This window comes from Aplysia californica, unplaced genomic scaffold, assembly GCF_000002075.1.
Source record: "Aplysia californica isolate F4 #8 unplaced genomic scaffold, AplCal3.0 scaffold00035, whole genome shotgun sequence".
Classification (NCBI taxonomy): domain Eukaryota; kingdom Metazoa; phylum Mollusca; class Gastropoda; order Aplysiida; family Aplysiidae; genus Aplysia; species Aplysia californica.
Genome location: NW_004797305.1, coordinates 112531 through 127181, shown reverse-complemented (window position 1 = coordinate 127181; position 14651 = coordinate 112531). Strand labels below are relative to the sequence as shown.

General features: G+C 39.4%; 1 protein-coding gene across 1 annotated transcript in view; it reads right to left on the bottom strand.

The window, feature by feature from the left end:
- Positions 1–13232, bottom strand: part of LOC101863721 (tRNA N(3)-methylcytidine methyltransferase METTL2) — a 20655-nt gene extending 7423 nt beyond the window's left edge. The window contains exons 1-7 of the mRNA XM_005091714.3: positions 12971–13232; positions 5866–5957; positions 4659–4987; positions 3542–3591; positions 3012–3072; positions 1790–1929; positions 1046–1152 (exon numbers count right to left, since the gene is read on the bottom strand). Coding sequence (XP_005091771.1) covers positions 1046–1152; positions 1790–1929; positions 3012–3072; positions 3542–3591; positions 4659–4987; positions 5866–5957; positions 12971–13065 — 874 coding nt within the window. The 5' untranslated portion in view covers positions 13066–13232. The remainder of the gene's footprint in view (positions 1–1045; positions 1153–1789; positions 1930–3011; positions 3073–3541; positions 3592–4658; positions 4988–5865; positions 5958–12970) is intronic.
- Positions 13233–14651: the final 1419 nt, after the last annotated feature.

Genomic DNA, 14651 nt, shown 5'->3' with positions numbered 1-14651 from the left:
GGTTACCGTGTACGTAGACCCTGAGGCTACGTACACGGTTACCTTGTACGTAGACCCCGAGGCTACGTACACGGTAACCGGAAGGTCCAAGAGATAGTTCACTCAACCACTATCTCTCTCTCTCTCTTTATCTCTCTCTCTCTTTCTTTCTCTCCTCTACCGTGTACGTAGACACTCCGAAAATAAAATATCAGACCAAAAAGAATTGTCTATCGAAAACAGATAGAAAATCAACTGGGTATCACTTAGGCCTACTCAGATATTGAGATCCACGGGCATCAGGATTGTGAGGCATCTTTTCGGGACAAAGAACCTAGATCTAGCTCCAGTTTCTCACTCGTAAAGTCAATACATCAATCACTGACTCAGTCACAACAAAACACTCAAATAGATCTAGATCTAGTCTTGTTCTAATCAAAAAACTTTTCCTCAGCAGAAACAAAAGTCAAACTGTGAAACAGCACTAGATCTACATTCTAACTTCTAATAATATTTTTTTTAAACATTTTTTCCGGAAGAAAGAAGAGCTCATCTTTGAAAGAGCACTCACAAGAATCGTAACCATGCAAAACAGCACACCAGTGACCCGGTGATCAACGCATGTGGTGGCGAAATTTACTATTTTGGCAATATAAGAACGGAAATGCGAACTAGGAAAGGAAATGGCGACTGGAAATGCGTTGTCTTTTTCCTAGTTCACATTTCCATTCTTATATTGTCGAAATGGTAAATTCCACCTAAAAATATTTGCCAGCCGGAGACGTTTGGTCAGAAACCTGAGCGGAAAAACTGAGTGATTGCCGGAACACTTACATGTCTGTATGCTGATATTTATATCAATTTGTGGTCCTAAAGACATGTGAACTGCGCACTAGTCATCATTTCATGTCGTTCTCCCGCAAAAAATTCCTCCAGAAGCCCAAAATATTGCGTAATGAATGAGTTGAGTTTAAATGAGAATTGTATTTGTTTTATCTAGAAAAAAAAAAGGATTTACACAGAAAATGAAACTTCATTATTGGTCAAATAGTGAGCTAAAGCAGACCTTGTTTAAATCTCAGTTGTGCCATGTCATAACGTCCATAGTCTCTGAACAATATGGTGCCCCCTGGTTTCAAGTAGGATGCCAGGCGATTGACTGCTGCTTGCATTCTGAAAAATGATCCAAAAATATACCAAATGTAAAGAAAATTTGTGGACATCAGTTATACCTAAAACAAGAACAATAAATGGTGCAGCAGGCACAAGAATGGTATCAATCAGCTTGTCTGATAGATTAAATGATATCTTTCACTCTTTCCTCAAAAATGAAGTTACTCTCATTATATGACAAGTTGTGTCTATTGTATCAGTGAGAGACAACCTGTATTGGGATATATGAAATTTTGATCTTCTTTTCCTTTCTTGAATATAATGTACCAGTATGTTTTGAAATACAGCACACATTTGGCAACAAATTTAGAAAATATTCTTTGCTCCCTTCAATCTCTCTACAATGTCTCTAAAACAAAAGATGTTTCCATTGTACAGATGATGGTTTGGCAAAGGTGAGGCTGATGCATACCCAACACAACAAAAACATATCATCTTTGTACTCTTTCACCTTAAAAATTCAAGAACAAAATTAAGTTTTGGTAAGAATTGCAAAAGAACTAAAACAAACCAATGCTCATCATAAAGCTTAGCAGCCTAAAAGGTGCAGTTCTCTTCTCTGATGCTTGCATGTTAGGATTAAGAACACTAACTTGGCGAAGAATATAAACAGTTAGAAAGAACATTAGTAACTCACTTCTCTGGACAAACTGCAGACAAAACAAAGATCATAATGATAATATCTAGACTCTCAGTGGGAAATGGAACTTCTGGGTTTTCTTCTGTAATGTCCAAGACAAAAGCACAGCATCTCTTCTGGTCATGATCAGGGTGTTCCTGAAATGAGTTTCAGAGCAAACTTATGCAAAAGTAAGAGTTGCAAAAACACAAAGGCAAAGCATGCTTGAAAGGTAACTTTCATTATAATCAACAAGGGGGTAAGAAACTAGACTGAAAATATGCGCAAATATAGCAGTCAGAAAAAATCTACAAGGACCAAACATTCCTCAATTCTCAGCAAGGCTCATAAGTTCAACATTGAACACTGATTACCAGAGCAAAATGATGGACCATTAAAACAACTGTTTCAGTAATTTTTTTTGTACTGATGCAAGGTGTGTTCATGTTCCAAGAGAAAATACAATACAGAGTGCTCCACAAAAAACTTTATAACTTTTTTTGGAAAGTTAATTATTTTCCTCTACACTGATGTTTTAAAGTTAATCCCTATGTTTGAAGTCAAAAGGAATTTGGCTGATACTCATGCTAAATAATTCCACAGAATAGTTTTTCCTCTATACAGCGCGTAAAAAAACAACCCATTTTCAGCCATGTCCCCATTTTTCTAGAATGACACATCAGTTCACATTAGGCCTATGACTTGAAGTTCCAACAATCCCGCCGTATTGCAAGTTTTAGTTGTCCAAAAACTCAACAGAAGTTTGCAGGTATTATTCTAGTTTTTCTCAAGATTTTTTTGCCTGCTGAGAAATTTCTGTTTTTGAAAATAAGATTCTTCTCAGGAATTTTAAGTCAAACAAATTCCTTTTGATATTACATCTTTTCCAAATTATAACATTATAGAACAATTTTAGTGTAGAGATATTCAGACAAAAAGTAATTGCGTTTTTATTGGATCACCCTGTACTCACAGTACTGAAATGTGAAATTTATCTTTTAAAAAAGACAACAACTACAAAGAGGCTGAAAAGTTTACAATCGAATTCATCCTAAAAGATTCTCAAAACTAAGCTCACTCCCTGAGGCTTCCAGAAATTTCAAGAACACTCAATATCCACTGAAAATGAAATGGTACACATAGTATGTATTACATAAGCTCTGCCTTCCAAACAATACAAAAGGAACTGGGATCTATGATTCGACATCCTTATGCATTGAGGAGTTAATGAAAGTAGTACCTTTAATATCTGTATAGCAGTACTGGAAAAGTCACAGCAGTACACCATCAGGTTTGGATTTCTGAAATAAAAATGAATAATGAAATAGCCTACTGAATTTGTTTGAATTTAACAGCACAGAAAAGTCATGACTTGACATTCAACTCATATAGAGAAGGATACATAGAGCCAAGTACAGAAAGTCACTATGCCACAAGTCACTATCAAATCTACCAATTAGGTAATCGAAAAGAGAGTAACAATTCTTCCAGTTTATGGTATCGACTTATGAGTTAGGTAAATTTTGACTGCATCTCAAATTTCATAAAAAATTACTTTAAGGGCGGGGTTGACTTTTTCCTGTCTCCTGTGGAACAAATTTTCTTGGACTTTCCAAGGCTTTCTTGCAAACAACCATCTGCGTTAACATTTAAATTAGCTCCTCCTCAACATAAGCTAGAAACACTCAGATCATGTGACAAAAGTATAAGTCAGAAAAAACAAAAAGTGGGACATAAATGTCTATTAAAACAACAGGAGAAAAACCTTACTTGTTGGTATTCAGAAGAGGAAACACTGTGTTACCAACACCACAGCCAACCTGTGAACAAAAATGTCAATGAAGGTAAGCGCCATAATATTGCACATGAAAATCTTAGATTACTTAGAATAAACAAAGCAATGCGCACCCAAATGGCACTATGCACTAGCAAACCTGAATAGATTCGGATAACATTACAAACCGATTATGGCAAACAGATGTAAATTGCAAATACACATAAACAAAATATGTATTTTCACATAAGTCGCGCAAATATTCCAAATAAATATATATCTTTATGTCGTTTAAGAAAGGTTGCCCACAACCAATGAAAACAGAAGTAAAGAAAAAATTTGATTTAAATCTATGCAGATCTAATTAAAATCCAACAACAACAAAAATCAGAGAGCTCTGATTTTATCAATGTACTTGGCAGGTTTGTGTCTCCTAAATAATTTAAATTATGTTGATAAGGGTGTAAAAAGCACCTACATTTTTTTTATTAAATCTCTATTTATTGTACAAAACAGCACGAGTTCTTAAGGGCAACAAAATTTCTTCATGGGAGTCATTCAGGTAGTTCAGGTGATGTATTGGTGCATAAAGGAAATATTGAAATTTAAAGTCAAGTACCCCTAAATATACGAAAGCGACAAGCAAAGTTCATAGGACACACAATGTGGGAAGAAGCATTGGAGACTATTGTAACAACAGGCAATTTGATGGAAAGAGAGGCAGAGGCAGACACAGGGAAAAGATACTGTACAAGTTGACAACATGGCAGGGATAAAGCTAGTACGACAGACACCATCGCTGCAAGGCAAGACAAAGTGAAGTGGAGGTCCATGATCACCCACGCCAGTGGGCAAGGCACCGGATGATGATGACCCCCTAAATATTCAACTAGACAGAGAAAGAGAAGTGTTGCTCTTCATGACATACACATAATCATTTATGTAACAGTTTAAAAAAAGATCAATCAGATGTGTTTTAGGTTAATAACCATGGACGTCTGTCTCAATGCTTTTTTATCTTTGAATATCTTCAAAAATTTCTCGCAAAATTTATGCAATTGACAATTACAATGAAATGAAATTTTAAAAATTAAATAAACCACACTATTTTACCTCCAAAAAGTTGACAGGATAGTCATCACATGGTGCAGTTGCCCCATCTACCAATGAACATTTTTTGTCTACAGCTGTACTCAAACATGATTCATCCAGTTCTCCTGAGGATTGCTGGGGCGACGATACAGTGGTATTGCTACCTGATGTATTTTCTCCATCTTGAGGTTTACAGAGACTGTCATTAGAGTCATTGTTATCATCACAATCCTTTCTGCCGTACAACTCCGGAAATTCAGTGAACAGCCAGTGTCTGTCTTTGAAGAACCTGTTTTGATGCTGGCTATAAAAAGTGTTCCAGAATTCATCAGCTTTACTCTCATATTCCTCTGGAATAGATAAAAAAGATTTTTAAAAATAGAACGTCAATCAAGTATAAAAGCAAGGACAGTTATCAAAATTATAAAAGGTAGCACAGAAACAAAGTTAGAGACATCAGAATTTTTCTTTAAAGATCCATTATCTCCAATTACACATGCATCTGTGACATTCACTGAGTCTGTTTGACATGGTAAAAGCATTTGTTGTTTTTTTCAATTAATAAATATAGGAATGGGTATTTAAGCTAAGCCGTGTCAGATTGAATTTTTAGCTCTTGTAAAATCCACTTTCGCCTAATAAAGTTATTTCACTTGACTGAGTTTCAACTGACGCTTTGAAGCAAATTTGCAAGTAGAGTACAACGTAAAACTGGTGCTCTAATCACATATTCATATTAATCTTATACTTCTGGCCATGACTGGAATAGATAAAAGACTGAACTCTTAGCCTCTGATGCAAAGATTATTTCCTCAGTCCAAGATCTTAGTCATATGTCAATAATTGTTGTTATTGTAAATCCAGTAGCATTTGAGCTTGTGCCCTTCGGCCCAATGTCATGTCAAAAAAAGACATATCGACATTGGCCCACTGTACTAAGCCCAGAAAGCAAAATTTTCAGGAGAGAGAAAAAACTGTTTGTTTCTTTTCACGCTTACATTATATATCTTTTCTTGCTTTTTCAGCCTTTAAAAATTGAATTTTAACAAAATATTTCTTGAGCACAAACAGCCAATTCCATATATTAATGATAAACAATTTTCAAAATTTTGGGCTTTGTACATTTGAACAGCAGGCTAATGATATGTCAATTAAAAAATATATATTCTAGAAGAAAAAGGTTTTTTGTTGTTTTCTTCTCTTAATTCAACAAATTAACGCAAAACACCTTTCTTTTCTGGTTGAGCCAAACACTCGAGCTGCTTTTCAGTGATTTTCTTTGCTGCAGCTTCCTGTTCTTCATCCCACACAACATTGTCCCTGTGAACAGAAAAGAAACAGGAAAGTCAATACATCATACATATGTACATTTCTGGTACCCAAAACGAAGTTAATCATCGATATTAATGGGTATACAATGGTTCAGATATCTGAGGCTGTGGAGCAAATAAAGATGACAAATTGCCAAACTCAGTGTTTGTTCATTGAAAGTGTGCAAGTATTGTTTTAACTATGTATTTAATTAATTATTTAAAGCCACGTTTATTCGTTCTTTTCAATAATTCAAAAGTCATGCATGATTGCTTCTGTTACCAGTGGCGAGAAAGATTCGAAATTGAGTTTGGAATACAGGTGGTGCATGTTGTAAAGGCCACTACCCAAAACTTATAAGAACCTCTTATATGAGACTAATGAGAACAAAATTTCAGTTGTTGCTCTTGATCTTAGTGTTGCCTTTTAAGAGATCACGCCACTGTACATTTGACCTCTCCAACAGAGCTCATGAGTGGCTCAGGTCCTTCCTGTTTGGCCAAACACAATTTGTGGATGCCTAGGACTCTCATCGATTTCTAATTTTTAAACAAGATTTGGAGTGCCCTAGGATTCAGTGTAGGGTCCAATCTTATAATGATATATAGCCACTTGGAGCTATGATTAGAAAGCACAATATAAACTATCACATATACGCAGATGACACACAGTTGTATAAATCAGTTCCATAACTCTTGGAGTCATCTCTCCTGTTTTTAGGTATAAATTATTGCAATGCTCTACTGGAGAACCTACCTAATACCACTCTTCACACATTACAGCATTTGCAGAACCATGCTGCTATTCCCATTCCAGAAAAAAGAAAAGGGAAGACATTACTCCCATGTTAAGAACAATGCATTCACTCCCTGTGTCAGATAGAATAGCGTTTAATTTTGCAATATCATGTACAGTGGAAAACTGTTATAACGAGAGGGAGGGGACCGGTGCGAAATGTCCGTCACAGCAGGATTCTCGATGCAAGGGATCCAGTAATAAATTTAAAGGAAATAATAAAGTAGGCCCCTATGAGTTTATTCTGTTTATTTCATTTTGTTATCTCCTCTGATGATGGCTTTGTCCAACATGACCTCTAGGTCTTACTTGATCAACAATAGAATCAGGTGTCTTTCTCTAACGTTAGCGATGTTGACAGCTCAGCGTTCGCTATCAGAACTAAATTTCTCTAGGGTAACTCGCCCGCTGTGTTTTCCCCTACCCCACCATATCATCACAGCACTGTGACCTCTCCATCTCCGCATCACAGAAGTGAGAGGCATGATAGGCTTAGATAATCTTGACTAGGCTGGCCCATCACTATCAGGCAATGCGTTCTGCTTCTAAACGGCTTGTGTGCGCATGCCACTCACTCCACATTCATTCGCTCCGGCCTTCATTGTTGGCACACATGGGCTCTCTTATTCTTTGTTTTGCTTGATCACCAACAAGTTTCTCAACTGGTGAGGTTTTCACCATGTATAAAAGGCCTATGCGCTGTGCACAGCAGCAGCAAAATTCCACTATAACCGACTTGCGCGTTTATCTGATTGCGCTATAGCAGTATTTTATTTACAAAGATAAAGAAGGAAAAAAACGGGATTTTAGAATAATGAATGGGGAGGGTGTGGCACGCGCAGACAAACCGTTGTGAAGCAGAACGAATTGCCTAATAGTGATAAGCCAGCCTAGTCTAGATTATCTAGGCCTATCATGCCTCTCACTTCTCCGATGCGGGGATGTAGAGGTCACAGTGCTGTGATAGATCATGGAGCGAATGTGTGACGTGCGCAAGCAGACGCGGAACGCATCACAGGGTGTGGTGGGGTGGGGGAAAACACAGCGGGCGAGTTAGCCTCGAGAACTTTCGTACTGATAGCCAACGCTGAGCTTTCAACATAGCAAACACTAGAAAAACCATTATCAGTTTCGCACCGGTCCCCTCCCTCTCGTTGTAACAGGATTCCACTGTACACCTTCACGCACGTGTGAAACGACGCGTAATCCATTATACACCCCCCATACTACGCTCACAGTATGACAGTAGCTGAGTGCTGTTTGTAGCGGGGGGTAATTGCCTTTGGTAATTTTTTAAATTTCGGTCTTCACAACTAATTAGAACACACAGTGTGACCCACATAGTGATATGTCACCTGTCTCTCACTCCCTGCAGCACAATAAATGGCTTGAAACAACAATGTGTTGAGTATCTTGTCTGCTACAGTTCGTCCGTTCGCCTGCCCTCTGGGTGATTAGAGTAGAGTCGGGTAACTTTGCCAGGAGGGGAAATTCGTCACCTGTCCCCCGCCCTCACACATTTAGAATGGGAATAATCTGATATGCCAACCAAAGGAAGAGTTTAGGTGTCAAGTTACTTGAGACCAGAAACAATTCTTTGTCAAAGATTCCACCCTAATCACAACAGACGTGACCCCTACTACAAGTACAAGCTAAATAAAGCAGACCAGGCCACAAGCTTTCGACTCCGTTGCGGCCACAACAGACTCAAACACCATATGCACACTGAATTAAAAAAGGGAGAGTCCGCGATCTGCGAATGTGGACATGACCAAGAGGATGCCAACCATTATCCTTCATCACTGCAAGTGCTATGCTACCCTTCATACACAGACGTGGCAGAATGGGACTCCTCTCGAGAGAAAGCTATGGCAGTCTCTCAGATTTGAAGCGGACTGAGCAGTTTTTCCTCCTCTGTCGTACTATCGCTGCTGCGCCTGAACTATTTTTGTCTTTCTGAGTCTACTGCCGTTGCTGTACATAACTTTTTACTCAAATTGTGTTGAAACTGCTGATTAAAATACAGTGGAAACCTGATATAACAGGGATGGTGGGAGTAGAGAAAATGTCCTGTTATATCCGATCCCTGTTAAATCCGAAATGCAAGGAAAGTAAGCATTTGTGGACTAATATAGCTGTACTTGTTCAGGGGTAGTTGCCCTTGCCACAAGTACCCACAAACAGGGGTTTTGGCACTAACTTTCTCCTTGTCTCCTAAAACCATATCAGATGAGCTTGGTCCGCAGCATCTGCATCAGGTAGTCTCATCTTCTTTCGATCCAGAGCAAACTTTCCATTGGAGTATGCTGCCACTATCTTCTCTCTATCCTTGATAATGATGTGAATCGACCCTTGTGGAATGTCGAACTGACGACAAATCTTTGCAAGTGGAGCTTGCTTTTTGTCAACAGCCTGGATTATTTCGTATTTTTTGTCAATTGAAAAGCATTTTCTCTTGCGCTTGACATCGTTGGTGACACATTACGTGTGCGTCTTGCTAGGTTTCGGGCTAGATCGAGGTCTGCAGCACACCGCAGCCCTCTCTCGCTTCACACGCTGCGTGTGCTTGCAGTGGCGTGGCTTGCGTGCGCTTGCTCCATCACTGCGTTACTCTCTCTCTCTCTCTCTTACTGTTTACACATTGTTAACGACCCTTTGTCCCTGCTATAACCGGTTGGGCTCCGATGAGGCCCTGTTATTGCCGATAACTTTTAATATAGAGAAAGAGAAGAAAAAAACGGGGATTCAAATAATCCCTGTTATTACCGGATCCCTGTTATTACCGGGCCTGTTATATATGGTTTCCACTGTATTATACTTGCATTTTATTGTCGGTTGTAGTTGTATACATTGTATGCCCTTTTACGGTTAAAAAATTGTTCTTGTACAGATCTACACCTTGTCGGGGAAATTCCCCTCTATTGTCGGGGAACTTTGCCACACAGGTCTATTGATTTTCCATTGTTGCAATACTTAGATTTATCACTTTTATTATGGGGAAAACTTGTACAAGCAAAGGAATCAATAACAACTAAATTAAACTTTATAAAGTGATTTGGAGAAAGTTGTTGAAGCTGTTTAAAGTGGACAAAGCTGCTCTGAGGCAGCCCAGGAATTTAGTGTTCCCAGAAAAACTCTTGCTGACCATGTCTCTGGCCTTTTGGAATTAGGGCTGGGAGGGAGAGAATAAAATTATTGACAAAGTGACTGCAGCAGCAAATGCAGGTTTCCCTTTAACTAAAGATCAGTATTTACATGTGTTTAATAATATACATATATAATATATATATGTTACAGTAAGAACACGTACCTAGTAAATACGCGTAATCACTGAATATTTCAGTGAAAACGCGTAATCCCTGTTTCACTCGGAGATTTCACGTAATCACTGAAATAATCAGGAAATACGTGAAATCCCTGAAAAATGGTCACAGTAATTACGCGTAATCCCTGATCAGACATGTGTAGTATAATATACTTTTGTAAAAGTTTATTCCTTAAATAGTCAGTGCGCTAACAGATACTCTCTCTCTCTCTCTCTGTGTCTCTCTCTCTCTTTCACACACACACACACTCACACACATCACACACTTACACATTCACACACACTACACACACACAAACACACTCACACACACACACACACACACACACTCACTTGCTCCAGAATCTAAAAACTAAGCATTTAAAAATTCTAATGATCAAGCACATACCAAATTTTATTGCTTAAATAGTCAGTTCGGTAAAAGATTCTCTCTCTCTCTCTCTCTCTCTCTCTCTCTCTCTCACACACACACACACAACACACACACACATACACACACATACACACACCTGCTCCACAATCTAAAAACAAAGCATTAAATTTTTTTAAATGGCAGACACCATTGTTGTTGTTGTTGTTGTTTCAGTTTTCAGTTAAATACTTAAGACTAAAATCCATCGACGTCATCACTTGTTACAACAATTGAGGCTGCTATGACAACGTAAGTTACACTAAAGCCCTGCTTTACAGCATTTACATCGCCTGGAACTACACTTTTTGGCATCAGTACAGTTGCTTCTTGTGAAGCCTTGTCCACCAGAAGAGGATTGACAAATCACCGCCGAACGCAGTGAAATATTTTTTCGGTGTTTATGTCGTCAGTGTTCAGAAGACGCCCAGGGCATAGATCGAACTGATTTCTGGAATACAAGCCAGCTTTTACGGCTATCTTCTCGTCTGTCAATTATGACACCAAGGATACTTCTAGGATCGCCTCTCCTTCGATCAACAAGTGGAACTGGCTTACACACGTCTCCTTGTTTCCCAGCTGGCATATCTATGTTACAGTAAGAACACGTAGATCAATCTAGTTAATACGCGTAATCACTGAATATTTCAGTGAAAACGCGTAATCCCTGTACAGTGGCGGGCTATTACGTGAATTCACTGAATGCTCAGTACATATGTAGTAAAAACACCTAAAATGATAGGTCTAATTTTAGGGATTTCGCGTAATCACTAGAAATTTCAGTGATTACGTGAAACCCCCGAGTGAAACGGGGATTACGTGTATTCACTAAAATATTCAGAGTTTACGCGTATTCACTGGGTACGCATTCTTACTGTAACATATATACATATATTTATTATACTATATATAATGAAATAAGATGATCGGCCAGTATGGCGAATTTCCCCTCAAGGACTGGCGAAGTTCCCGTCACCACATCCACTTGAAAAAAGAACGAAGCAGCTGAAGTACCACTAGCAGGCAAATCAATCAGTGGACTATACTATCTGCATTTTCATTGGCTACGAAAAGTCGCAGTCGAAACAGGGGTCATACGTTGAGCATAGAGGGGGTGTAGGCTTGTTTCGTCGCGAGGTAACTGAGAGCGGCGAAGTTACCTGACTCTACTCTAAAATTGGGGAGCAGACCACCTAAAAAACTAGATCTCTATGTGTTACAATTCGGTAGAATCAGGCGCCCATCAATTTTTAGACATGTGGAATTATCTAAAGACTGTTCATTTGTCTTCCTTTCGGTGAAAAAATAACCTATCTTCAAGAGAAGTAGAGACATTTGCGTGTATGAGGGAGGTGCGGGGGGGTTGCCTGGTTACAAAGAGGTGAGCGAGAAAATTGCCATCAAAGTTTGGTGACTTCCATAGCTTGAGAGTACGTGGAAACTGAAAATGTACAATTTCATGCCTTTATCAACGCTTTTAAGTAGGCCTACTGGTAATATCCACACAGAAATGTGTGGTATTTTTTTACTTTCCCTCCCGTCTCACACTCAGCTACCAGTTGTCTATTTTCTACTAAATATTGATGCGCTGAACACGAATATCAACTTCATTTCCGTCGCAAATTAATGGTTTTTGAAATATTTGATTTTTTTTAAACGAGATAGACATGCTTTGGACCAATCAGGGGGTTCCAGGGGGGCCTGCCCCACTGGGGTAAAAGTAAAAGAAAATCTAGGGGGTTACAGGGGGGCATGCCCCCCTGTTTTTACACCCATAATTTGATATTTTACTATTAGATTTGAAATGGTCTTGAAAATAATTGATTTGCGACAGTTTTAGTGGCACTTTATGTGTGATCTGCAGCAAACAGTACAGCAGTTTGACCCCTGAAACAGTGCATCTGTGTGCGGGAGTGAAAGTAAAAATTTACCAAATGTGTTTTTAAATGGACATGTATAAAAAATGTTGGGGAGGACTTCCGTAACGAGCGACCACTATGAGACAGCAGAATTGAGCCTCTTTTTTATTGTGATAATTGTGTTTGATGGGGTGGTCGCTCGTTAAGGAAGTCCTTCCAAATGTTGAAACAAAAAACAAAAAAATTGATAAAAATTAGGAAACTGGTGGAAAATTGCTGGTTTCTTTGATTTCATGGTATATTTTGACACATGACATGCCTGATTTCGCCATGACACCTTACAAATGTCTTGAGGTTAGCAGTCCATTCTCTCTTGTCTGCTAGAGTTCATCCGTTTGTCCTCTGAATGAGAATAAAACTGTGGAGTGGACCCTAAACAAGAACTAGCTAGAAGTTCGCAGTCTGTTCGCACGGCCGTCCCTTACTCGCTCGCTCTGACTATCTACATCTGCGAGTAACAAACCCGCTTGCCCATTCCCCCCAACTCTACTGAATCTCAATTCAATACACACGCAACTTATTATATATTTTGAATTTGAATCTTTGGACCTGACTTGGACCGGGGCCTGCTTACCATGCGTTATGTTGAAACACATTTTGAGGATCTGTTAAGAGACGATTTCCAAATTTCAGCCGTTTGTCATCATCTGAGTCAGGCCCTGTAGCCATCTCAAGAGCTTGAATCCTACACTAAGAGTCTAAAGGCTAAAGGCAAAGGACAGAGATCAAATACGCACACGCATATACTCAAAGCACGGTAGGCCTTGTGCACGGAAGGCAAGGGTTGCCGTCACGCACCAAAATACGGTTCACATTTCATATCAGTCTCAACAGTATGATTGAAATGGAAACACAGAAGCAATCACGTTTTTGAAATGCTTAAACTACCTATAGTATCAGGTAAACATTTAGAAATGCCTATTCGCCAGTGTTGACGGGTAAATAGCATTTGAAGTAGCCTATACAAGAGGTAGGCTAGAGCCATGACACTTGCCTTTATCAACGCTTTTTATAAGCACAAATACACCATACACAATGTATTAATCCGTGGATAAATCTAGTATGGCCTACACTATCAAGAGGAAAAGTATGGGAATCCCAACCGTTTGTAGGTCAATAACATAAACATAATAGCTGTCAAAAACTGTTCAAGGCACGGGACGACTATTATAAACTCAGTAGTCTCCGTCTAAGATAGCGTTTACTGCTTGAGATCATGGTTTGCTAAATTAAGATTTCATTTTTGTAAGAAAAAAAATTTCTACACAAAAGGGACCACTAGATCCCACTCTAGATCTTTAGGACAACATTCGGTTAGGATCTTGCATTTGAGATCCTAATTTACGGAACAAAAACTCGGGCGGGGGCAGCTGATCAACCTGTGGGATGGAGCTACAGTCGTAGGCTAGGCTAGCAAATAGTAAATAATAGTAGACACCCTGACCAATCAGATCCCTTTTCGAGATATTGTGCATCCAAGGAGATTAAAAGTTTAGCTCCTTGTGTGCATCAGGAGTTTCGTTTGGGTGTTCGTGGAGTTTCGCTTTTTATCTGAATGCATGACAGTCGAACCTGCCTTCACGGAACCTGTCTTAACGGAATCTCCCCGCTCCCCCCTTAATATTCCTCTTTAATTAGGCTACCTGTATAAAACGGAAACCAGTCCAACGCAGAAACGGGGAAAAAAATCCGCTCCCTTCCGAGGGTTTCACCTGTCTAAGACGGAAAATGCTTTGCCCGCTCAGCCCTGATTTGAAACAAAACTCGCAAGTTTGGTTCCGCCGGCTCTAAACTTAACGCAATGGCCATGCCGCTAGGCGAGGAAGGGGTAGGGGTGAAATTTGGGGGTAGATGTTACCCCATCATGTGAGCCCTGAGCGATGCAGATGTCAGTGTAGTGTGGGTGTGAAATCTCACACCGGCAGTGAGAGTGCTCGAGTAGCGAGTCACTACGGAAACTTTCCTGGGTAGGCCTAGCCAGAAGCCAGATGTGTGAAATTGTGAAATTAGATTGACCAATGCCTGCTGCTGCCCTGATCGTACGACCAACCGAGAAAAGAGTTCCTCGAATCGTTGTTACATGATGACAGTGAGGGGTGGTATGGTGGGTGGGGCTAAGGGTGGAAGCAAAGGAGATGTTCAAACATTTCTGTTTTTAATTAGTCAAGCAGTGGTCGTATGAAAGGCCAGCACTGGTGATAATTGTATAAGTAAGACTGACGCATGTCATTATCAGACAGGATAGCAATTGAGAG